The sequence below is a fragment of the Mustela lutreola genome, chromosome 6 (genome assembly GCF_030435805.1).
Source record: "Mustela lutreola isolate mMusLut2 chromosome 6, mMusLut2.pri, whole genome shotgun sequence".
Lineage (NCBI taxonomy): Eukaryota > Metazoa > Chordata > Mammalia > Carnivora > Mustelidae > Mustela > Mustela lutreola.
This window is the reverse complement of record NC_081295.1, coordinates 120,215,334-120,240,111: the sequence shown is the minus strand read 5'-3', so window position 1 is coordinate 120,240,111 and position 24,778 is coordinate 120,215,334. Positions and strand designations below refer to the sequence as shown.

The 24,778-nt window shown below is 45.1% G+C and overlaps 2 protein-coding genes across 4 annotated transcripts; one reads left to right on the top strand and one right to left on the bottom strand.

Moving 5' to 3' along the window:
* Window positions 1-1,650: 1,650 nt before the first annotated feature.
* Window positions 1,651-17,932, bottom strand: VPS52 (VPS52 subunit of GARP complex). 2 transcript variants are annotated; one of them, XM_059178645.1, is made up of 20 exons: window positions 17,594-17,932; window positions 16,666-16,750; window positions 16,464-16,516; window positions 16,204-16,279; window positions 15,945-16,012; window positions 15,466-15,641; window positions 14,929-15,079; window positions 14,538-14,638; window positions 14,291-14,423; window positions 14,092-14,149; window positions 13,620-13,753; window positions 12,997-13,152; window positions 12,412-12,530; window positions 11,905-12,028; window positions 11,514-11,609; window positions 11,291-11,398; window positions 11,001-11,066; window positions 2,847-2,958; window positions 2,522-2,640; window positions 1,651-2,319 (listed from the first exon to the last, which is right to left on the bottom strand). In XM_059178645.1, the coding sequence occupies exons 1-20, from the start codon at window positions 17,681-17,683 to the stop codon at window positions 2,173-2,175; spliced, it is 2,172 nt and encodes a 723-aa protein (XP_059034628.1). In that variant the 5' UTR covers window positions 17,684-17,932; the 3' UTR covers window positions 1,651-2,172. The 2 variants fall into 2 exon arrangements, with proteins under 2 accessions (XP_059034628.1, XP_059034629.1); XM_059178646.1 differs by lacking the exon at window positions 16,464-16,516 and having other exon boundaries at window positions 17,594-17,931.
* On the top strand, window positions 17,660-24,348 carry RPS18 (ribosomal protein S18). 2 transcript variants are annotated; one of them, XM_059178673.1, is made up of 6 exons: window positions 17,660-17,666; window positions 18,594-18,692; window positions 23,653-23,739; window positions 23,819-23,920; window positions 24,010-24,101; window positions 24,230-24,348. In XM_059178673.1, exons 1-6 carry the CDS (start codon window positions 17,664-17,666, stop codon window positions 24,303-24,305), a joined length of 459 nt encoding a protein of 152 aa, XP_059034656.1. In that variant the 5' UTR covers window positions 17,660-17,663; the 3' UTR covers window positions 24,306-24,348. The 2 variants fall into 2 exon arrangements, with proteins under 2 accessions (XP_059034656.1, XP_059034655.1); XM_059178672.1 differs by lacking the exon at window positions 17,660-17,666 and adding an exon at window positions 17,981-18,127.
* Window positions 24,349-24,778: the final 430 nt, after the last annotated feature.

The window sequence follows — 24,778 nt, the reverse complement described above, 5'->3', positions numbered from 1 at the left end:
GCGCTTATCGGTCGTCTGAATATTTGCGTTCCGGGATGGACAGAAGCGGCCTGTACTAAAATCAGAGTGCCTGCCCGCACAGCCCTTCTCCCATAGGAGCATTAGTTGACTTCCGATTAAGTCGACTGTATTGAAGGAAGTCTCCCACATGGGGTATCAGGGGACCCTTTCTGTAAGGAAACTGCTATTTGTCAAAACAGCCTGTACCTTGCCTGTTCCAAGCCCCAAACCCTGAGCGAACCTTCTCTGTGCACCTCACGCTGAGGCTGGAGTCAGAGCAAATGTAAGCACCAGATCCGCTAAAGCTGAAAACTAGGACTGGGGGCGGGTGTAGCTGGGCGAGGAATGATGAGCACCAAAGGAAGGCAGAGGGACAGAGGGACAGAAGGACAGAGGATTCCCGGGGCGAACTGGCGGCCCTCGGAGCCTAGCACTCCACCACCTAGCACGCAGCAGGCCTCAAGGAACATCTAGGGCAGAGTCAGGCAGGGTAACACTGGAAGAACGCCGAGAGCAGGGTGTGAGGAGCGGTGGCGCCGGCTGAGGTCAGTTAAGGACACTGCCTCGGTTCCGCCCCTGAGGCGTCTAGACCAATCAAGAGCCGCCCACAGTTACCCACCCCACCCCCCGCACTTCGGCCAAGCCCGCAAAGCTGAGGAAGCGGCTCCGAGGTCTGGCTTCCAATCAGAGAGCGCCTCTCGGAGATGGGCGGAACCCAAGGAAGGCGGGAGCGGAAAAAGGCCCCTCCTGCCACGCCCCAGCCCCCCGGCAGCCAATCGGAAGAGCCTGCCGGCCAGAACCGTTTCAATTCCCCCTCCTGACGCGCCCACATCCCTCTTCAACGCGTTCACGGGTGGCGGTCGGGGATCCAGCGCTTGGCAAACACGAGGAGGTTTTGAGGATCCTTCCCCTCCCTGACTCTGCGGCTGGGCCTGTATCCAAAGGGCCCAAGCAGGGGGTAGAATTCATTTTCCTTCCCTAACTCGCTAGGGCCTGGGAAGGAATGCTCAGGCCGAGGAGGAGAAGGAAATATCTCCAAATTACCATTTTCTCCAGACTGCCTGCGCCTTACTCTTTAAAACTTAAAGGCGCCTCCGTGTCTCTCGGGTGTAGAGTCTTGAGTTCAAATGAAGTGTACAGGTGCTCCAAGTTAAACACAGAAATGTATGAAATAGGCACTCTAGAAACCTGTCCTACCATTGCCCCTGCCCTACCCCTGCAAGGGTGGTGCCAGCCACAACCAAAGGAACTAAGAGCTGATGTTGAAGGAGAGGGGACAGTCCCAGGGTCAGCTTGGGGGTAGGGATGCAAGGAAAGCCCGTGTTGGGGAGCCAAGATAGCAGTATATATGTATGTGTGTGCATATAATTTATTTTTATTTTGAGGCACTTGCCATAAATTCCTCCATCAGGCTGGTTACTCATGAACTAGTCCCCTCCCTAAAACCAACGCAGCCACTTCTTTGCCCTGAAGCAGGCAGAGGTTAAAGGTCACTTTAGGTTAAAGGTTACTTTCTGTACCTCTCCCTTCTGGACACTCACCAGCAGGTAAGCCCAGGAGGTAGCCACAGCAGAAAGGTGACCCTGGAGCAGAAATGGGGCCCCCCCTCAAGGACCAGGAGGAAGGGAGGAAGGAGATGGGAGAAGAGTGTTATATCATATTAAATATTTATTGTTTTCTGCCGACTGGCCTTGGAGTAACTCTCAAGCCAAGAGGAATCGGATTGGTTAGTGTTCAAGTTTCTGAGATCTTAGGTCAAAAAGCTACACTGAGTAGAAGAAAAAAATCAATGACTTGCCTTGCCATCAAGTCCAAGAGTTGAGGCTCTGTGCCTCAGGACATGGTGACAAGAGTTGAGTAAACCAGAGACTGAGACACTGAAGGTTTTACTGGGGGAAGAGAATCTGGGTGTGTGGGGGGGAAGAGTGATGAAATTGGGAAAATGATAAAGACTGTTTTGGAACCCGGGGGGAAGTGGTCCTGGGAGCCTAAAAACAAGGGGATCCAGCTTATCCTCATGAGGCAGGGTCCAGAGAATGAAGGCAGGGTGAGGCATGTCAAGGACCTAGGAGGCACGCGGAAAACTGGTTAGAAAACCCCAGGTGACGAAGAGGCTGGGACAGGGTCCAGAAGTCCATTAGAGAAGGCCATTGGGTCCCAGGGTCCGGCACATCAGAAGTTGGGCTTGTGCTTCTTGAGCTCCACCATAAGGTGATGAATGTTGATGAGCTCAGCCCGGGCAGGCAGAGCACGGAGCTGGGGCTGAGAGAGCACCCGGTGGAAGCGATGATAGAGCTGGATCAGCTGGGTCAAAGCTCCCTGAGCAGACAAAGTCATGCAAGAGTCAAGCTGTGGGGTGTTGCTAGAGATGACGTTGGGAATCTGGCTAGGGCTCATCCAGAACTTTAGGCATGCTGGATACTAAAGATCAAGGGTCACCCGGACGATGCTGAGCCCAGGGAAAGCCACTAGTAACGGGGGTTGGGGGTGGGAGGAGGGAGGCCTGGGAGCTGCAAGTCACCTGGATAATACTGGTTCCATTTCTGAAGTTGGTGAAACTCCGCATTACATCCTGACTCAGAGACTCCACTGATGATTTCCAGGAACTACCAAAGCCACGGATCAGCTGAGTAACCCGGGCTGATGGCAGGAGGAAAAGAGAGGGTGTCAGAGGAGGACTTGGCTAGGTGATCTTTGACCCCTAAGTCCTCCGCAAGGCACAGCCCTCCTCACCACCCGACCCCATATGCCTGCTCTACGCACCCCACCGTGGAATCTGCATCCTCTCATTTTTCTTTTCCACTCCCCCTACCACTGAACCCACCACTACCACATCATCCTCATACCTTCTTCTCCTCGAAGTCGCTCAGCCTGTCCACGCTCAATCAAAGCCTCAGCTTCCTTCACAAATGCCACCAGACCCCCAAAAGGGGGAGACAATAACTCTTCAATGAATTCCTGTAGAAATAAACACACACACAGTCAAGTGTCCTGGTGTCAACAGATTTTCCCACTTGTGGCATCATGACTGACCAGGTTCCAGAATACTCCCAGAGCAAATTATATACTTTAAGACACCACTGGTCTCACAAGAGGTAGGGAAATCTCCAAGGACTACCCCCGCTTCAAAAACAAAAGCCAAAAAACTAAACTTGGGCTGGGTGCAGAGTAATGAGAAAGTGGGATCAGGGCCAAAACCAAAGGGGTGGGAAGCTGGGCAAAGCAGGGCCGCCAGAAGGGAAGTGGCCATGGCAACTCTGCTATCTGGAAACCGAGCCTGATGCCAGACTCAGGTAGAGAAGCAGTGCCTGGCTCTCTCACAAGAGCCTCAAAGGCGTGCTGATGTAGATGGTGGTGGACTGCATCTCTCAGCTACCGCATAAGCAGAGGCAAATCCTCTCGACAGAAAAAATATCCTTAATCCCATCTTAGGTCCATATGACTCCCCCTGATTAAAACTAAGCAATGAGGGGCGCCTGGGTGGGTCAGTGGGTTTAAGCCTCTGCCTTTGGTTCAGGTCATGATCCCACCACGGTTCTGGGATCGAGCCCCACATTGGGCTCTCTGCTCAGCGGGAGTCTGCTTCCTCCTCTGTCTCTCTGCCTGCCTCTCTGCCTACTTGTGACCTCTGTCTGTCAAATAAATAAATAAAATCTTTAAATTAAAAAAAAAAAAACAAGCAATGACCTCAAAGATTGTCAGACCCATAAGAAAGGAAACTACTATGAAGGCAGGAGACATTAAGCAATGGACTTAGACCTCCAAAGACTGCCAACATCAGAACTGTCAGATACATAGCGGTTGTACATTCTGTATGAAACATTCAGGGAATTAAAAATTAGACACAAAGATGATGACTCAACAAGATTAGGAATGGACAGACGTGAAACAAAATTAAATTTTTAAGAAAGGGGACGCCTGGGTGGCTCAGTTGGTTGAGCAGCTGCCTTCGGCTCAGGTCATGATCCCGGCGTCCTGGGATCAAGTCCCACATCGGGCTCCTTGCTCGGCAGGGAGCCTGCTTCTCCCTCTGCCTCTGCCTGCCATTCTGTCTGCCTGTGCTCGCTCTCTCCCCCTCTCTCTCTCTGATAAATAAATAAAATCTTAAAAAAATAAAAAATAAAATAAAATAAATAAATTTTTAAGAAAGGACTTAAAAATTTTAAATGTTTTTAACTTTAAAAAGTCAATAGGTTAAACAGCATATTAGAAATACCTGAAGAATGATGACACTAAGTATGGAAATCTAATTCATGGGATGTGGGCAGTGAGCACTGATGGCTACTGACAGAAAAGGAGCCAAGAAGACATTCTGTGCCCCTGATGGAAGTACACACCACTAGCTCTCAATTATCCTGGAAAATAAAGACCCTAACTGCAATCTGATCAAGCCTTTCCCTCTAACCACACATTAATTAGAAAAAAGAAACAGCATTTAACCACATCACGGAATGTGATCCACAAAATCCAGACTGTAGGGGTGCCTGGGTGGCTCAGTGGGTTAAGCCGCTGCCTTCAGCTCAGGTCATGATCCTAGGGTCCTGGGATCGAGTCCCACATCAGGCTCTCTGCTCAGCGGGGAGCCTGCTTCCTCCTCTCTCTCTGCCTGCCTTGTAATTTCTCTCTCTGTCAAATAAATAAATAAAATCTTAAAAAAAAAAATCCAGACTGTACTTTATTCTACATGACAAATGACTCGGTGACTCAGTTTCTTCCACAGATAAATTGCAGACAAGGGGAGCAAAGATGCACTCTATAGATTATAAAGACATATGTATGGACCATACGTGGGTGCTGATTTGAACCATAAAAAATCATTTAAGGGATAACTGGGGAAATCTGAGCACTAGCTCTTTTAAGAGAGATATTTTTTAAAGTTGTAATATTATCTTGTGGTTTTTATTTTTTATTTTTATTTTTTTTAAATATATTCTTTATTTATTTGACAGACCGAGATCACAAGTAGGCAGAGAGGCAGGCAGAGAGAGAGGGGGAAGCAGGCTCCCCACTGAGCAGAGAGCCTGATGCGGGACTCGATCCCAGGACTCTGGGATCATGACCTGAGCTGAAGGCAGAGGCTTTAACCCACTGAGCCACCCAGGTGCCCCTATGTTGTGTTTTTTAAAACACATTCTGATACAGATGGAAGTGACAATGTAAGATTGAAGATTTAATTGAATTGAAGATTTAATTCAAAATAAATGGGGGTGGGGAGCATGGGTGGCTCAGTCCTTTAAGCGTCGGCCTTTGGCTCAGGTGCCCCATCTTTTCCTTTTTTTTAAGATTTATTTTTTTGTGGGGCCCCATCTTTTCCTTTTTTTTAAGATTTATTTTTTTGTGGGGCCCCATCTTTTCCTTTTTTTTAAGATTTATTTTTTTGTGGGGCACCTGGGTGGCTCAGTGGGTTAAGGCCTCTGCCTTCGGCTCAGGTCATGATCCCAGGGTCCTGGGATTGAGTCCCGCTTCAGGATCTCTGCTCAGCGGGGAGCCTGCTTCCCCCTCTCTCTCTGCCTGCCTCTCTGCCTACTTGTGATCTCTGTCTGTCAAATAAATTTTTAAAATCTTAAAAAAAAAAAAAAAAGAAAGAAAAGAAAACCGAAGATGGTAGAAAAAGTCCAAATGTAACACTAATCATCATAAAAATAAACAGATTAAATCACAAATTAAAAGGCAGACAACCCAATTTTTTAAAAATTTCAGCTACATACTATTTATTGAAGACTTAAAATGTGAAAACATAAAAAGGCTGAAAGTAGAAGAATGGAGGTCAATTAAAAGGCAAATATTAACCAAGCTAAAGCTGACAGAGCTATGTTAGTATCAGACGTAACGGGCTTTAAGACAAATTTATTAGGGCTAAAGTGGGTCACTATCTCGTGACAAATATTTCAAGTCACCAGTAAGATCTAAGGATTCTAACCTTTTAGGAATTTAGATAAAATAAATGGAAACTATATAAAGCAAAAGTTGATAGAACTGCAGTTTTTTGAAAAAGTGACAAATCTATAAATTTCAATACATCTCCCTCAACTATTAATAAGCCAAGCATACACAAAAATAATCAGTAGATATTTTGATGTAGAGAATGTGAACAATACAACTAAAAAGCTTGGCTCTCCACACTTAGCAATTACAGAATACACATTCTTCTCAAACACATGGAACATTTACAAAAGTTGATCACGTAACTAGGCCACCAGTGAATATAAACAAATTTCCAAAAATCAAAACCAAAAAACCCCGTTATCCATCCACAATGCAATTAAATTAGACAACAAAAAATAAGAAATCTACTTTTGGAAATTTTAAAACAGTCCTCCAAAAAAATCTCATGGATTGAAGAAGAAATAACTGCAAATTCTTAGAACTTAATTATTTTAATTATTATTTTAGAACTAAATTATTTAAAAAATGTTACATATTCAAACCTGCAAAATTCAATAAAAGCAGTAATCTGAGGGAATTCCATTGTTTAAAATCTTCAGGGATGCTTTTGCTGGCAAGTTCTATGAAACCTCTCAAGGAAGAGATCATTTTAATCTTAACTCTTTCAGAATAGAAACAAAGAAAACAAAATACTTCCTTTCCACCTCCTTCTCCAAAGCCATTATGACTTTGGTACCAAAACCATATGAGGATACTACAAGAAACGAATGGCCAATGGCCAATATCACCTATGCACAAAGAAGGAAAAATTCTAAATGAATTAGACCAAATCTAGAATGATTTTACATTCTAAAATCTGTAAGTCATAAACCATAAAATTAATAAAGAACAAAAACCATATAATTACCTCAACTATTACAGAAAAACACACTCTAATTAAAAATTCAATGATTTTAATAAATAATAACTCTTGGCATTCTAGGAATTGAGTACTAACTGCTGGCGAGGATGTGGAGAGAAAGGAACCCTCAGCACTGGTAGCGGGAAAGCAAACTGTGCAGGCGCTGTGGCAAACAGTATGGAGGTTCCTCAAAAAATTAAAAACAGAATGACTGTATGATTCAGTTATTCTATTACTGAGTATTGACCCAAAGAAAACAAAAACACTAATCTGAAAAGACATAAGCAACCCCATGTTTATTGCAGCCTTATTTGCAATAGCCAAGATATGGAAACAACCAAAATGTCCGTTGATGGATGAACAAAGATGTGGTATGATAGACAATGGAGTATTAGCCATAAAAATAAATGAGATCTTGACATTTGCAATGACATGATGAATCTCAAAGGTATTATGCTAAGTGAAGTAAGTCAGTCAGAGAAAGACAAATACCACATGATTTCACTTATGTGTGGAATTTAAGAAACAAAACAAAAAAAGTAAAATGAGAGACAAACCAAAAATCTCTTAAATACAGAGAACAAACTGGTGGTTGCCAGAGCAGGTAGGTGGAGGATGGGTGAAATAGATAAAGGGGATTAAGAGTACACTTATCTTGAGCACTGAAGAAATGTATACAATTGTTGAATCATCATATTGTATACCTTCTAACATAACACTGTATATTAATTATACTTGAATTTTAAAAAATGAATTACTGATAGGTAATAACTCCTGGCATACTAGGGATTGAAAGGAATTTTCTTAACCTGAGAAAGGGTAGCGATAAAACAACAATATTCCTCTTACTGGGGAAATGATGAAAGCATTCCTTTTAAAATTAGGAAAAGAGAAGGTTTCTCACCATCATCATTTCGACTCAACTATTCAACTTTGTGCTGGAGGTACCATCAAGGACAGTAAGAGAATAAATACATAAGAAATTAAAGACTTAAGGATTAGAAAGTTAGAACTAAAATTGTCATGCCTACATAGAAACACACACATACAAATCTCCAGAAATGTTATTAGAAATAGTAAATTAAGGAGGTAGATAGCTATATGGTTGATAAACAAAAACCAATAGCATTTCTACTCTGTAGTTCAAGCAACAAGAAAATTTCTCTCTAAAATGATAATACTTAAGTATCAACAGTTTAAAGGACAAATTCCAAAAGAATAGATCAGAAAGTGTGAACAATTAGAAAGAAAATAAGTGGCAATTATTCCTAGTAATTCCTAGTATTCCTAGTAATTATTCCTAAATAAATGTGGATTTATTCTAATAGGAATAACTATAGTAACAACTCCTAGCACACTAGGGATTGAGAAGAATTTTCTTGACCAGATACAAGGCACCTACGAAAACAATCACAGCAGCATTACTCCTAATGGGGCAGTGATGAAAGCATTCCTTTTAAAATCAGGAACAAGATAGGAATTCTTCCTATAACCCTTCTATTCAACTGCTCAATACTGTCAAAGAGATCCTAGGTAGAAGAGTATGAGATCAAAGATATAAGAAATTAAAGGCAAAGGACTGGAGAAGTTTTATTTACTCCTACGAGGATGAAATCTGCATATTGAACCTGCCTAGGAATAACTCTGACAAAAGATTTGTGATGTCTCTGTGCTGAAAATTATAAAAGGTTATCAACAAACATTACAGAATATCTTTAAAAATGGGAAGCCCAAGCTCATGGATGAGAATTTTCAATATCATAAACTATCCATTCTTCCAAACTGATCCAAATTGATCAATGCACTTCCAATCAAAATCCTTAAAGTTTTTTCAATGTAAAAACTTATAAGCTCACAATAAAATTTATATGAAAAATCAAGAGGCCAATAATAAGAGACTCCTGAAAAAGGTAGAATTTGAGTAATTATAAGGCATAATAACTAAAACTAAGCTACAGGTCAGACAAGTTGATCAGTGGAATAGAACAGAGGCAAGACACATATCTTTATAGATTTTCACATGACAGAGGCACACTGCAGATCAAGGGGAGAAAGAGAGGGATTTCCTATAAATGGTTCTGTGTCCAACATAATCTATATATAAAATATTAAATTAGATTCCTACTCACATCATATTCAAAATCGATTCCAGGAGCTTAAATGTAAAAAAGCAAAATTCTATAACATTAAGAAGAAAATGTAGTATAATATTTTTCTGACCTTGTGATAATATGAGATTTCTTAAATGAGACAGAAATATCAAGAAGAAATCAGTAAAATCAATCATATTAAGAATTTTTCCACCAGAAAACAACATAAAAATAAATAAATAAAAAGATAAAGCACTGAAAGATATCTGCAACCTATATACTCAAAAGATTGGTTTCATAAGTAGAACATACAAAAAACTCTTATAAATCATAAAGAAATACACAAATAGCCCAATTTTAAAAAGGCCAAATGCTATGACAGATATCTTATGGAAAAGAAAAATTTGTATGACTTTTGAACATTTGGAATGATGCTCAATCTCATTAGTAATCAGGAAAATGCAAATAAAGACCCCCAACAAGATACCTACCAGAATGGCCAAGATAGTCTGATAATACTAATGCGTTGGAGAAAATATTGCTCAGAGAGAATTCTTACATATCACTGGTAAGGAAAAAAACTGGTACACATTTAGGAAAACAATTTGGCAGTGTCTCATAAAGCTGAATGCTGACAAACCCTTATAAGCAATAAGCAAAAGCCTACTTCCAAGAGAAATTTTTATAAAACTTATCTCCATCTACACACACTAAAAAATGTAATTGTTCACAAAACAATTCTCACAGTAGCAAAAAACTAGAAATAGGGCTCTCCGGGTGGCTCAGTGGGTTAAAGTCTCTGCCTTCGGCTCAGGTCATGATCCCAGGGTACTGGGATCGAGCCCCACACCAGGCTCTCTGCTCAGTGGGGAGCCTGCTTCCCTTCCTCTCTCTCTGCCTACTTGTGATCTCTTTCTGTCAAATAAATAAATAAATAAATCTTTTTTAAAAAGAAAATAAATAAATAAAACAAAACAAAAAACTAGAAATAATCCAAAGGTCCACCTGAAGAATACATTATATTCACACAACATAAAATTATATAAAGTGAAAAGGAGTAAGCTGGAATTATATATCATAATATGACATATAATATTGGAAAACATGTTGGAAAACTATGCATGATGGGGCGCCTGGGTGGCTCAGTCTTTAAGAGTCTGCCTTCAGCCCAGGTCACGATCCGAGGGTCCTAGGATTGAGCCTCACATTCAGCTCTCTGCCTGGCAGGAAGCCTGCTTCTCTCTTTCCCACTCCCCCTGCTTGTGTTCATTCTCTTGCTGTGTCTCTATCAAATGAATAAATAAAAGATCTTTAAAAAGAAAAAAAGAAAAACTAAAACTATGCATGAAAAAAATCCCGTAATTGTTTTCATGTCACTCAAAAATAAAACTAAATGGGGGTGCCTGGCTGGCTCAGTGGGTAGAGCCTGTGATTCTTGATATTGGGGTCACAAGTTTGAGCCCCATGTTGGACATGGAGACTACTTAAAAAAAGGTAAATAAGGGTGGTTGGGCAGCTCAATGGGTTAAGCCTCTGCCTTTGACTCAGGTCATGATCTCGGGGTCCTGGGACTGAGCCCTGCATCGGGCTCTCTGTGCAGCAAGGAGCCTGCTTCCCCCTCTTTCTGCCTGCCTCTCTACCTGCTTATGATCTCTCTCTCTGTCAAATAAATAAATGAAATATTAAAAAATAATAATAAATTTTAAAAATAAATAAAAATTTAAAAAGTAAATAAATACATAATAAAAACTTTAGAAGTAAATAAATAAAACTAAGTTATTATTGTTTTGCCATACTTAAAGCTGTGTTTTTAAAAGCAAGAGCATGGTAAACACAATATTTAGGTCAAGGAGAGATTTAAAAGCATGACAGGCAAGGAAATGAATAGGCTGAGGAAGAACTCATTGTTTGATGCTGGTTATCGCCAAGGTATGCAGGAGCTTCAGGGGCATATATATCATTTAAAAAAAAAAAACAAAAAAAATAAAACAGACCAATAGTTCCAATCCTGTGTACCTGAAGCCCTTTAACTGCCATTCCCTACATACACACACACACACACACACACACAGGACTGAAAATAGCACAGAAGACTGTCCCTCTCCTCTTCCTCACCCCCCTACCTGCGTCCGAGCATTGAGCAGTTGCTGAAAACTCTCAACTTCCTTGCTGTCATCTGCAGCCCGCTCCTAAGGGAGGACAAAGGGAAATCTCAAGTGTGGGGAGAAGCAGCCCGTCACTTCAGGATATCCCCTTCCTGCCACATTTACTGTACTTGGCTGGGCAACGGGCCAGACACCAAGAATAATACATGGGACAAGACCAACACCATCTCTGTCCTTCCAGAGCCACCAGAGCAGTGGGGGAAGCCAAACCCTCTGGGTAGGAAGGAAGGGAGATGCGGCGTCTGTACCATCAGCACGCCCAGCATCATGTCGTAGTTGTTGATCAGAAACACAAGCTGTTCCTTCCTTGAGGAGAACTCAGCAGCCACTCGGAGGACAAAATTCTCCACTTCCACCTGGAAAAGCCAGAAGGAAGAGGTGACACGAAGAGGCAGGAGTACATGGCCCTGCTCACACTCCAGGCCACCTTGGCAGCCCTGCCACTGGGAAGTCTGTCCTGCCCATGCTCACCTGTAGCTGTCCCAGCAGCTGCATTGTCCGTTCATTGGGAATTGTCTGATTGATGCTGACAAGAGCAGATGAGAACTCTGCGTATCGGCGTGTAATCTGGGGGAGAGAAAGTGGGAAGAAAATCACACTGGCCCCCCTGGCCCAACCAACACAGCTGCCCAAGTCCCTAGGAGCTGGCCACTCAGCCTCTGTGACTCCCACTCCCAATCCTGCTAACCAACGATGCCCGATTCACCCTGAGTTCACACACACTCCTAGACTGCCCCCCATACACATTGTGCCCCAGGATCCAGCCAGGCCCACAGCACAACTGGGAACCTGGCCAACCCCCACAGCAAAGCTAAGAACCCTGCCTTTCAGGAGCCCTTTTGTTACCCCTGCCCTCTCTCACATAGTGGGGCCGAGTATCCAGCCCCCCGAGGCGCTGAGGGTCAGTGCTTCGGACACTCTGGACATTCATCTCCAGGATCAGCTCAAACCGTGGCCACAGCAAGGCAAGCACCTGCTCCCAGTACCTGCAGGCTTAATCAGAATCAGAGATCAGCTGGCAAGAAGTGTGGGGGGGGTGGTCACGATGAGCACTAGGTGACACACGGAATAGCCAAATCACTGTTATCATACACCTGAACCAACTAGAACACTGTATGTTAGCTAACTGGAATTAAAGAAATGTGGGGGAACGGTGGCAGGTTTCTGTGGGGGAACCCAATTAACAGCTGAGGGATGGGGGAGACAGGACTGGTATACAAGGTGAGTCAGAAACCAGAACTGTCCCCAGGCAGATCAATAGGAGGAAGAGTCAGGGTGTTGGCTCAGTAGCAGCCCAAGGGTCAGGGCAGGGTCATGTAAGACCAAGGGTTCAAGGACAATGGGGCATCAAGGACCAGAGCTCAGTGACCTGTCCAGGGCAGGAACATCCCTCTTCGCTGCAATGTTGCGGAACCGGAGGACGATGTGGATACAGAGAAAAACAGCAATGGCATCATAGCAGTCTGTGAGATAGGACTCCAGGTGTTTCTATGATTCAGGGACAGAGTATTGGAAAAGGATGTTTGTTACTCTGTTGCTCCCAGTGGCTACCGACAAATGCATGTGTTCCTCTGGGGATGCAGCACTGGAAGGGAGGGGAGTGAGCTCTCAGGAAATGCCCCCTCTTTCCCTGTTCACCAGGCCACTCAGGTAGTCTTGTTGCTCGCTCATCAGAATCCATGATCCCAAGCCCATCACAGCAGAAGTCAGGGCTGAGCACCACTTCGGGGACCTTTAGTTTTTAGATGCTACTACCTCGGTGTGGGTGAATAGCAGGGATAGCCTCAGGGACCCCCAAGCTTTGAGGGTTTCATATACTCTGTGAGTCCAAGGCTTAGAAATTTTAGAACAAGGGGGTCCTGGTTTCAGTACCACCAGAGTTATGACCCCACTAGGGTGCTGCAGAAGACTGAAGACAAAGGGATCCAAGAGTACAGGAGCTAGGGAATCTTACCAGAGTCATGCTGAGTGTGCGACCCATGACAGCATGGAAGAGGTCATGTGCAGCCGAGCCAGACACAACAAAGAATTCACAGATGAAAAGGTATTCACGGCAGGAATTGTCTAGGAGAGCGTAGTGCTGGCTGCGGAAGAGGGCCTCGAATGGATACTAGGATGGGAGAGGTGAAGAAGAGAAGTAGAAGGGATGGACCCCAATGCTGACTCTATAGATATTAATGGAAAAATCAATGAGCCTGGGTAATGAGAGCTCAGGAGGCCCTTCCCATCTAACCCAAGTGCAGGCTGTGATGGAGCAACCTGAATGGGTATTGAAGGGGGGAGGGCGATGAGGGGCACAAGAGAAGAGCCCACCCCCACCTGCTGTCACTGTGCCATCCACCTCCACAACCTGCCTCTTGACACTCCTCTCAGCCAGGCTCTCCCTCTATCTGTCCTGAAGTCAATGGTCTCAAGCCTCTTTACAACACAGAACACCTGAGTGACCCAAGAAGGCCATTCCCAGTTCTAAGGGGACTGATACAGGGGATTGCAGGCCGGGAAGTTTTGCCCACAGATCTGGTCTCCCCCATCCATGCTCAGTGTCCCCCCATGACAGACTCTTGTTCCCTCTCCTACCCTCTGTTCTCCCCGCTGGGCAGTGTGGGGCACCAAGATGGGGGCTTCCAGTTCAGTGGGGGAGATGACAGAACCACGGGTCCCCAGGGTGAAGATGGTGTTCCTGCTGCGGAGGGAAGGCTTCGAGAAGAATCGTGAAGGGTCAGAGTCAGGGAAAACAATAAGATCACAACCGTGACAGACTCAGAGGCTCAGTACCTTCTGGGACTACAGCCAGCCAGACACAGCCTAGATGTCCCTCCTTCCCAGTACCAGGGCCACACTCCCCCTGACACCTGGGAATAGGCTTCAGAGACCTTCTACCCTCCCTGACATCACGTGTCAAAAGACATGTGCCTTTTTCTGGGGAGGGGGGCCACAGCCTTTATCACATTCTCAAGGCTTCAGTCCCAGAGAAAAAGGCAAAAAGCAGTATCTTTGAGGCACCCTCACTGTCAAGGACTAGAAGGTGGACTTCTGAGCTCTAGGATATCTTTCTTGGCTGTATCTTCTACACCCATTAGATCATCCTTCTCAGCGACTTCCTCGTACTAGGAAAAAAGAAAAGAGAGAACTGGTAACTGCCTCTTCCCACAGTGCGATAAAAAATTTTTTCTATCACCCAGACTTGACCAGGGGTGGTCCCTCTTTCCAGCCCATGTGCCTCCAAAGGTCTCTCTCTCTGGCCTCACCTGCACCTTCATGAGCCGCCCCAGGTAAGAGCGATAATAGGACAGGTAGATCTTGCTCAGTGTTTCCACATACTCATCCCTGATCTCCTTCGCTGTTGCTCGTTCATTACCCAGCAGAAACTGATAGAAGAACCTGGGTGGGGTGGGCACCAGGGACAAGTCAGTCTCCCCGCCCCCCTCCCGAAGCAGACACTACTCTGGGCTCAACAACTTAAGAGCCTCTCCAGCCCTTCCTTCGGGCAGTGACCTGTACTTCAGCAGTGCTGTCTGGGGGATCTGATAGTTGGTCATTGGTTTTCTGAAGGAATAAATCTTCTGCAGGATGAACTCTCGGATCTTCGTCACCGCCTAGACGGGGGGGGGGGGGGGGGGACCAGATACAGGGCATGAAGCTGCAACCTTTTGACTTTGAGAAACAGTGGGGCAAGTGCCACATGTTAAATATAGGGGGATGGAGGGTGGAGAACAACTCTTCAGTATTTCCTAAATTTTTCAGGGGAACCTAGAGACATGAAGATGAGCTTTGCCAGGTAAGGCAGGGTGAAGTTCTTGGGGACGGGCTAAGTGAGGACTGCCAGGTTGAAGGTGTCAGGGATGCTGGTTCTAGTAATCTCTAGGGTATCATCCCCACCCCTTACCTTGACCCGGAGCCGGTCGAGTATGCCTCTGACGTCGGCACAGGCCGCTGTCCCTCTAGCCTCCTGCTCTCGGACTGCAGCTGCCTTGGCATCTAGCTCCTGCAGCTGCTCCAGGAACCTGGGCTCTGTCACTGGCGCCTCCAGAATTGCCCTGGGTAGTAGGGTTGGGTGGTGGGGGTCAGGAGGAAGATCTGGACATCGCTAAATCCCAAATCCCATCTCTTCTATCCAGACTATCACCTCTCCCCTCTTATACTAATCATATAGTCAGGATATGTGTACAAATTTTCTTGTTCCTGAAACCTCCCTGCTGTCCCATGCTCATAAGCCTTGAAATCTCCAATTTAACACCCAACCCTGGATATCCCTAATCTTGGATGCCTAAAGCATGCATCAAGGTTGAGTTGTCAACCCACCCATCAAGTTTCTGGAAGGCACCTGATGACCTGAAGCCAGAAACTGATGTGGTAAGTACAGGAGGTCACCCTAGCCCATGTACCCGCTACAGACATTGTGACTCTTCAACTGACAACTCACGTGATCAGAGCAGAGGGTACTATCAGACCATCAACAAGTTCCCCCAGTTTTCCCCGAACTGCCTGGCGGTTTCGAAGCCGAATGTTCATGGCTCCTGATTGTTCCTGCAGCGTCCGGATCTCAGAGCTGATAGAGCTGAGGTCACTCTGAAAAGCTCCCAACATCTGCTCCATGCGCTGGGGGAGGACAGAAGATGTTGCTGGAGTGCCACAGAGTTGCCAGGGGACAAAGGGGCCACCTAAGTTTACTGGTGAAGTCTTCAGTATCAGTCCAAGAGGGTAGCAGGTGATAGGTAAGGAGGTACCCCAAACGTCACTGGCAAATAATATTAGTAGGACAGTAACAACCAAAAAAGGCTGATGAGGTCATCCTGAAAGTGAATCTAACTATCCCCACCTGAGGCTGATGACCTAAAGAACGACAGGAGAGACCATGATCTGGTTCATGGTTATTAGGAGTCACAGGTCATGGTGACTAACCTCAAGAACAGCATCGCAGGCTGTGATCTGGTTGTGCAGAGATGCTATGTTCTCACTCTCTTGGATATCTGACCCACAAAAAGTCAAGGGGCCTCACCATAAAGTTGGGAGATTCTCAGACCTGCAGGACCACTCCAATTTTTCCCTGCAATGACAGAAACCTCAGAGAGAAAATTTCGGCCCCTCTGGGCTGTCTGCACCATGCTCCACAAAAATCCCCATTTTAATAACATCACCCTTTTTCTCTACTGGAGGATACAATCCCGGATGGATTTCTGCTCTATCTGCTGTAGCTCCAGCTCAACCTGCTTTGAATAGTGACGGAGATCCACACCCTGAGAGAACATAAACATGACAGGTTAGGAGAAAGCCACAGTGAAGAGGCACTGAGACAGAATAACAAAGGACTAGAGGGTGAGACACCAGGGTAATATTTTAAAAGCGAGAAACGGTTTCCTTTTTTTCTTCTTTGAGGGGAAGGTAAGTGGGAGGGCAAATTAGTATAGCAGAAAGCCTCACCGTTTTAAGAGCTTCCTTTACTAACTCATCCTCCAGATTTGCCTGAATGTGAACTGGAAATAGAAGTTTATCATAAGGGTCCAGCTCCACAGCGCTCTCTCCCCCAAATGAACATCTGTACACCAATCCCTGCCTTACTACTTCCAGCCACCAAGTCTCTCAAATCATAAGCAGTTTGCATCCACCTCGTGCCATCACTTACCATCCACTTCATCCAGGATGAATTCATCAGAAGAGATGTCCAATTCTCCAAGTTGTAACGGCTCCTGAAGACCAGGACCACTCCCCTGGAGAGGGACAAGTTAATGGGAAAGGACAAGGAAGAGAGAGAGAGAACAAATATAATGGGATAATCCACAAACCTTTAGAGAGTGGGAGAAAGGTGGGAACAGGCTGGGCTTTTACTGGGAGACATAGGTACCGAGTCAAAAAATTCCAAGAGTCTCACATTGTACCCAATCTGCTAGCTTCTGGGTAGGGAATGACAGAGACTCTCATGCCACCAAGAGAGTAGAGGTGTCCCAATGAGGAAAATCAGGCGTTGTAGAGAACAGAGCAAAGCTCACAGCTGAATACAGGATACCCAGACTCCTGCTATCTTAGGTGTTTCATCACAATCCCTGTAGGGATCACCAGCCCTTCCAGAAATGTCTGCTAAAAACGTTTCCCCGCGTGCCAGGTGCCATCTTTCATACACTCATTCATCTAATCATAACCAATAATCTACACGGTTAAGTCTTATTTCCTTCATCTTACAGCGTGGAAAGTATGACACAAAGAAGTTGGCTAACTTGCCCAAAGACACACAGCGTGCAAGAGGCAAAGGTGGAATTAGAACCCAGGCAATCTGACTATAGGTCATGTTCTTAATTTTTACACTACACTGCTTCTTTATTCTGTCCCCAAATCTGGAAGTTAACTGAAATTATGCCCCTGGTACCTGACTCTCGGTCATTCTGATTCCCGCTCAGCCTCAGGCCCTATCCCAATTCGGAATCTGCAAAGCCACACAGGTAGCCATCACCAGTATCAGCCGCGCCCCCACCTTTGCGCCTACACCCAGCCCAGTCCTTTCTGACGCGAGGGCCATCGGACAAGACTCTGCAAGAGAAATAGTCCCGCATTCTCACCAGCGGGCCCTCCTCCTCCTCCATATCTGAGGCTCCGGCTCGCAGCATCAGCTCTCGGGCTGCTGCCGCCATGGTCGCAGCAGCGGCCATTCCGCGCAGCCTCACTTCCGGCAGCTGTCAGTCGCTGTGAGTCCGGCCCACAGGGACCAACAAATCCTAGAGAGTCTTGCAGGGCGCGAAAACGTTCCCAGATATTTGAATTAAGTTGTTTGACTCTAGCCTTTCCTTTTCGGCTTAAACACTTCACCCAGCTACAAATGGGAATTGGACGTCTTAAGCACAATCTCACCCGGGAACCTTTGCTGCTTTCTCTCTCAAGAATTTTACGAACTGTAAAAAAAGAGACCTCACCGGAAGTTGCGACTACAAACAGAGATTCTCAGAAGTGGAATTGGCTCTGGCACCAGCGGTTTCCGGAAGCGCTTCTCATGATAGCCCCGCCTTTTCCGCCTGCTGGCTACATAAGGCCACTGCGTCACTTCCGTTCTCTCTTCCACGGGAGGCTTACACGCCGCCGCTGAGGCCGCCGCCATGGTAAGACTGTAACTAGTACGGGGATCCCGCGACATCGGAACCGTGTTACGGAAAGTGTGCTTTTGGGGGACTTGAAATACCCTATTCTGGGGATTTGCAACTTTCTGTGTGGATCTTTGAGACACACCCCTGGGAAGGAAGGACTGAAGACCTCCAGGTCTGGGGAGTGGGCCAGAGGAAGAGTGGCTCTCCGGGCGCTCGAAAGCGCGAAAAGGCTTGGGCGTGAATGCTGACCTCAAGTCTCCGCCTCTCAGAGTGTACTCTTGGGAATGGGCGGAAATTTTGCCCCCTCGCAGTGGTTGCGTTTTCCCGAGCCCGAACACTTTATGTTCTGCGTGCAGGACTGAGGAGTTTGTTGTGAGAAAACAAGTTGAGGGGGTGTGGGTTGTTTCCTCCGTATGATAAGCTTGACGTTCCTGTCTGATGGCAGTTCACCGTGCCTGATTTCTCACCTTGTCTCTGTCAGTCTCTAGTGATCCCTGAGAAGTTCCAGCACATTTTGCGAGTACTCAACACTAATATCGATGGGCGGCGGAAAATAGCCTTCGCCATCACTGCAATTAAGGTAAAGTAGGGTAAGGAATGGAGCACAAAAATGAAACTGGGTGTGTTAAGACAGCTGTAAGTGAGGCAAGGTTGAGGAAACATGTCCCAACCAGATCACCTTAGCTGCTGGGTAAAATAAAGAATGGTTAAAAGTGGAGTGCCTGGGTGACTCAGTGGGTTAAGCCTCTGCCTTCCGTTCAGGTCATGGTCTCAGGGTCCTGGGATGGAGCCCCGCATTGGGCTCTCTTTTCAGCGGGGAGCCTGCTTCCTTCCCCCTCTCTGCCTACTTGTGATCCCTCTCTCTCTGTGTCAAATAAAGTCTTTAAAAAAAAAAAAAAAAAGGAATGGTTAAAAGAGTGACTCTATTTCCCTTAACCACTTCCACATTTTCCCTGAAAGGTAAGTAAGGAAAGCCAGTCAGTTCAGGCCAAGATACTTCTCTCCTAGGGAATGGGGAGTGGGTTGTCTCCTCTACTAGAATTCGCTAGAATTTATTGGACCATCAGCCATGGTCGTCTTGTGAGGTTCATTCTAAGTTTGGTTTCTGCCCCCTATAGCAATGCATCATAATAGTAACCCTTCCTGTGAAATTTTTAGGCCCTTAGAAATTGTGTAATTGTACATGGAGGGGGTGGAAATGCCAAAAGATTGCCAAGTGTGAAGAAACCTATAATTGGGAAGTGGAAGGGGTAACACTACTACATGGTGAGCGGGGCATTTATTCCAATGTCAGCAGTGATAAAATGCATTTCCAGTTGATGGGAACCAATATTTGGCTCATTGTATGTATTAGGTCGATGAGCACAAGTTTGGGTGTGTTTTCTTTTCACCAACCTAACGAACTGGCCTTCCAGTTGGGGATATTATTCTACCGTTTTTTTGTTTGTCCGTGTAATTGTGGATATGGCTGAATGTGTTTTTTGCCAGTATGTGGACACCGTTGGGGGAGGGACAGTCCTGTCTTGTTCATAGTCCCCAGCTTCTGGCGCATCATAGATGCTCATGCAGTGTAAGGGAATGGACCCAGGGATACTGTAGCCTGGTTTCAAAGAATTTTTAAAAAACATAAATATTGCATAGATAACTTAACTCCATCAAAACAGTATATCCTTGTTTGGTTGACAAGATCAGATTCTTTCAGTTTTTCATGTTATATTGCAGGAGGTACAGCTTTCATTTGTTCCTAAATGGTAAATAAAAAGATTGCTTCCTTTTGTTGATTACATGAAACTAGGTAAAATCTACTGGTACCTTTTTAAGGGTTGCTGTGAAGCTTAAGTGGGATAGTGAATACAGACGAGCTTATCTCAAAAGTCTATATGGCAGGTTCAGTTCCAGGTAATAAAGGGAGTCGAATGTTTTGATTTCCCAGTGTGCATGCAAGTTATATTTACACTGTAATTAATATTTAATGTGTAGTAGTGGTGTTTTTTTTTAAAGGTACATACCTTAATTTAAAAATATTGCTGAAAAATGTGAATCATCATGAGCTTTCAAGGAATCATGATCACACCTCACTGTAACATAATAATAAAAAGGTTTGAAATACTGTGAGAATTACCAAAATGTGACACAGGCACAAGAGAGCAAATGCTGTTGGAAAAATGGCATTGATAGACTTGTTTGACACAGGATTTGCCACAAGCTTTCAGCTTGTAAACAAACCAGGATATCTGCACAGTACAGTTAAACAAGGTGTGCTTGTATAAAAGATGGTCATGGTTAAGGGGATCCTTTTGTTAAACCCTTTTTCTTTGCCTCTTAACTGGTTTTGTATTTACTTTTTTTAAAATATGGGCCATAGCCTTTGTAGTCCACTTAAAACAATTTAATCAAAGGACTTTAAGGTACTTTGTGAACTTTGTGGTAAGTCTCTTAGGGATCCTGATACTTTGCTTATCACTGGGAAAGGTTATTATTAGAGATAGATGATACAGAGATTTTTGCTGATTGTGTGGATAGTTAGCAAATGCAGCTAGCTCTTTCTCTGGTAAGAGAACTAAGCTTAAAAAGGAGGCGGTCCAGAATGGAGGGGTAATACTTGGAAAGTAGAAGAAAGTATGGTGTGGGGATCTGGGTATGGGGAAGGATTTTTTCCAAAGATGTGGCTAAAGAAGTGGTAAGTGGGATTAATTGGCTGGAGAAGGATGAAGAATGGAGTGGATGTTGGCAGCAGAAGAGGATATTGAGAGGTAATACAGACCCTATAAAATTACTCTATGCCATGATCCCTTCCTAATTGTTTTGTTTCTACTTGTAGACTTTTACTAAGGATATTCTTTAAGGTTGGCTGGTCTTCTGCCCTTCCTCTAAATCAGGGTGATACTGTAGGTTATTTGGAAACCTGGGAGGAAGGGGTTGGGATTGGGTGTAATCACTGGGAGGAACCTCCTGAGCACTGGCCTTGCTCAGAAGGAATTTGTGTCCTGTCCCGTGAGTAACACTGTTAAATATTTTCCAAGATTAATATTAAGTTGGTGTCAACTCATATGTTCTAGGCCCTTGGACAACAAGTAATGAGTGATGGTCCCCTGACTATACTTAACTCTTCTGGATGGAGAAAACAGGGGTGGTCTCCTTGGAAGAGAAAAGGGATCTAATGTAGAAAGTTGGCTAGTCAATACCAGCCTGCAAACAGGGCTATCAAAAATTTGGCCAGGGGCACTTGGGTGTATGTGTCAGTTAAGCATCTTTTCCCTTAGTCTCAAGAGTCATGAATTCAAGCCCCACCCCCCCACCTCATTGGACTCCATGCTGGGAATGGAGCCGACTTTTTTTTTTAAGCTTTATTTTATTTTAAATTTAATACAGTGATTTTTATTTTATTTTTTATTTCTTTTCAGCAAAACAGTATTCATTGATTTTGCACCACACCCATGCAATACGTGCCCTCCATAATAACCACCACCTGGCTCCCCTAGCTTCCCACCCCCTGCCCCTTCAAAACCCCCAGGTGGTTTTTCACAGTCCATAGTGTCTCATGGTTCAGCTCCCATTCCAATTTCCCTTAACTCCCTTCTCTCCATCTCCCTATGTCCTCCATGTTATTTGTTATGCTCTACAAATAAGTGAAACCATATGATAATTGACTCTGCCTGCCTGACTTATTTCACTCAGTATAATCTCATTCCCGTCCATGTTGATAGAAAAGTTGGGTATTCATCTTTTCTGATGGAGGCATAATACTCCATAGTGTATATGGACCACATCTTCCTTATCCATTCGTCCGCTGAAGGGCATCTTGGTTCTTTCCACAGTTTGGCGACCGTGGCCATTGCTGCTATAAACAAACACTGGGGTACAGATTGGAGCCTACTTTTTTTATTTTTTTTTTTTATTTATTTTTTTTTTTTAAAGATTTTATTTATTTATTTGAGAGAGAGACAGTGAGAGAGAGCATGAGCAAGGAGAAGGTCAGAGAGAGAAGCAGACTCTCCATGGAGCTGGGAGCCCGATGCGGGACTCGATCCCGGGACTCCAGGATCATGACCTGAGCCGAAGGCAGTCGTCCAACCAACTGAGCCACCCAGGCGTCCCTGGAGCCTACTTTTTTTAAAAAAGCTTACAGCAACTCTTTAAAAACTTTTTTATGGAAAAATTTCTACATTAGGAAGTTAGAAGGAAGAAAATTACCCCTGTGAAATATCATAGCAAAAATTTGGACTCTTGTTTCATCTATATTCTTCCCTATCATTTAAAAGTAAATCTCAGGCATAACTATTAACTATAAATACTAAAATTTGAGAGAGATTTATACCTTAATTTCTTCTGCTGGGGACGGTTGTGGGGGTTTTGTTTCATTTTTTTGTTGTTTTAGATTTTACTTAGTCATTTGACAGACATGTAAGAGAGGGAACCCAAGTAGGAGGATGGAAGAGGGAGAAGCAGGCTTCCAAGACCTTAATCTCTTCTGAGTCCATGTGATAACTTGATTTTCTAGGTCACTTTTTTTTTTTTAAAAACAATATTGATAATGAGCAAGAGCATACACAAATGGCAGGGTAGGGCACAGAGGGAGAGAGAAAAGCAGTCTCCCAGATGGTCAGGGGGGCCCTATGTCGTATTGATCATAGAACCAGAAGATAACCACCTGAGTTGAAGGTAGACATTTAACTGATCTAGGTGCTCCTCTAGATCACTTCTTACAGAGAGCAAAACACCTCTCTGCATTTTGTGGGGTTACTGAGAACAGTCACCACAGACTTGTTGGCTTAAAACAATGAAAACTTAACTCCCATAGTTGTGGAGGCCAAACATCCAAAATCAAGGTGTTGGCAGAGCCATGCTCCTCTGAAGGCTCTAGGAATCCTGTCTTCTGGTGGTTGCTAGGACTCCTTTGTTTTCCTTAGCTGTGTCACTCCTCCTATCACTTGGCCTTGACTTTGTCCCCCTTCTCTATTTTTTTTTTTAAGACTTTATTTATTTGACAGAGATCACAAATAGGCAGAGATCCTCAGGCGGGGCTTGATCCCAGGACACTGGGATCATGACCTGAGCTGAAGGCAGAGGCTTTAACCCACTGAGCCACCCAGGCGCACCATGTCCTCTTTTTTTTTTTTTTAAGATTTTATTTATTTATTTGTCAGAGAGCGAGCACAGGCAGATAGAGTGGAAGGCAGAGTCAGAGGGAGAAGCAGGCTCCCTGCGGAGCAAGGAGCTCGATGTGAGACTCGATCCCAGGACGCTGGGATCATGACCTGAGCCGAAGGCCGCTGCTTAACCAACTGAGCCACCCAGGCGTCCCAGTCCTCTCTTTTTATAAGGATACCAGGCATTGGATTCAGGGCCTGCCTTAATCTCATGTAACCTCATTTTCATAAATTATATTTGGAATGGCCATATTTCTAACTAAGGTCACATTCTGGGATTGTAGTTAGACATGTGGTGGGGGTTGGGCACTATTCAACCCAGTCCATCATCCTTCACTATTCACATGTTTGCTTCAGACTCAATCCCAAATTTCCAAAACCTCTCTTTAGGGTGTGGGGCGAAGATACGCTCATGTGGTGTTGAGGAAAGCAGACATCGATCTCACCAAGAGAGCCGGAGAGCTCACTGAGGATGAGGTGAGGACAAGGAAGGGGGGCAGTGGGTTGGGCCTGCCATGGAAGGGTAGTCCTCTGTATCTGACCTTTGTCCTGTCAGGTGGAACGTGTGATCACCATTATGCAGAACCCTCGCCAATATAAGATCCCAGACTGGTTTTTGAACAGACAAAAGGATGTGAAGGATGGAAAGTACAGCCAGGTGTGTATTGAGATGGCAGGGTGTCCAGTTAGAATTAGTTGTAGGAGGTCTGTGGGTAAAATATTCCTCACCCTCTCTTCTAAATCCAGGTTCTGGCCAATGGCCTGGACAACAAACTCCGTGAAGACCTGGAGAGACTGAAGAAGATTAGGGCCCACAGAGGGCTGCGCCACTTTTGGGGGTGAGTAGGGGTGGGAGTCAACTCTCTGCCCCTAGAGTCGCAGAGATTTGTCATGCTCTGCCTTCTCTTTCCAGACATTTCCTTTGCACTGTGTGTAACCTGTGACCCTTCTGTTTTCTCACCTGCAGACTTCGTGTCCGAGGCCAGCACACCAAGACCACAGGGCGCCGGGGACGCACCGTGGGTGTGTCCAAGAAGAAATAAATCTGTAGGCCTTGTCTGTTAATAAAATAGTTTATACATCTAAGGCGTCCTTCTGTGTGATGCTCTGCATTCTTCTGGGGACCCTGCTAGGGAAAGCTGCCTCGCTGGGCCCTGTGGGTGGTTTTACTCTTGGTTGATGGCTCCCTCGGGTATCCAAACCAGCTCCACCTCCCTACCCCTGGGCTAAAGCAATGCCCAATGGTAGTGCCACTCCCTGCCCTACCTGAGGCAACCCTGTGGTGCCCGCCCTCTAACGGAAGACGTAGATAAAGCACACACACACCCCAGACGGGGATACTAAGGCAGTTTAAAGACAACCAAGGCCCCTCGGGGGTTAGCGAGAAGTGGGTATCTTGAGCCTAGCCAGTTGATGGTTCGGGGAGTATTTTCAGGTCTTGACCGCCCCTGGGTTTCTTTTAAAAATACGGGGGTGCGTAGGGGCGCGGAGTCCGGGAAGTTGTGGACTACCGGTA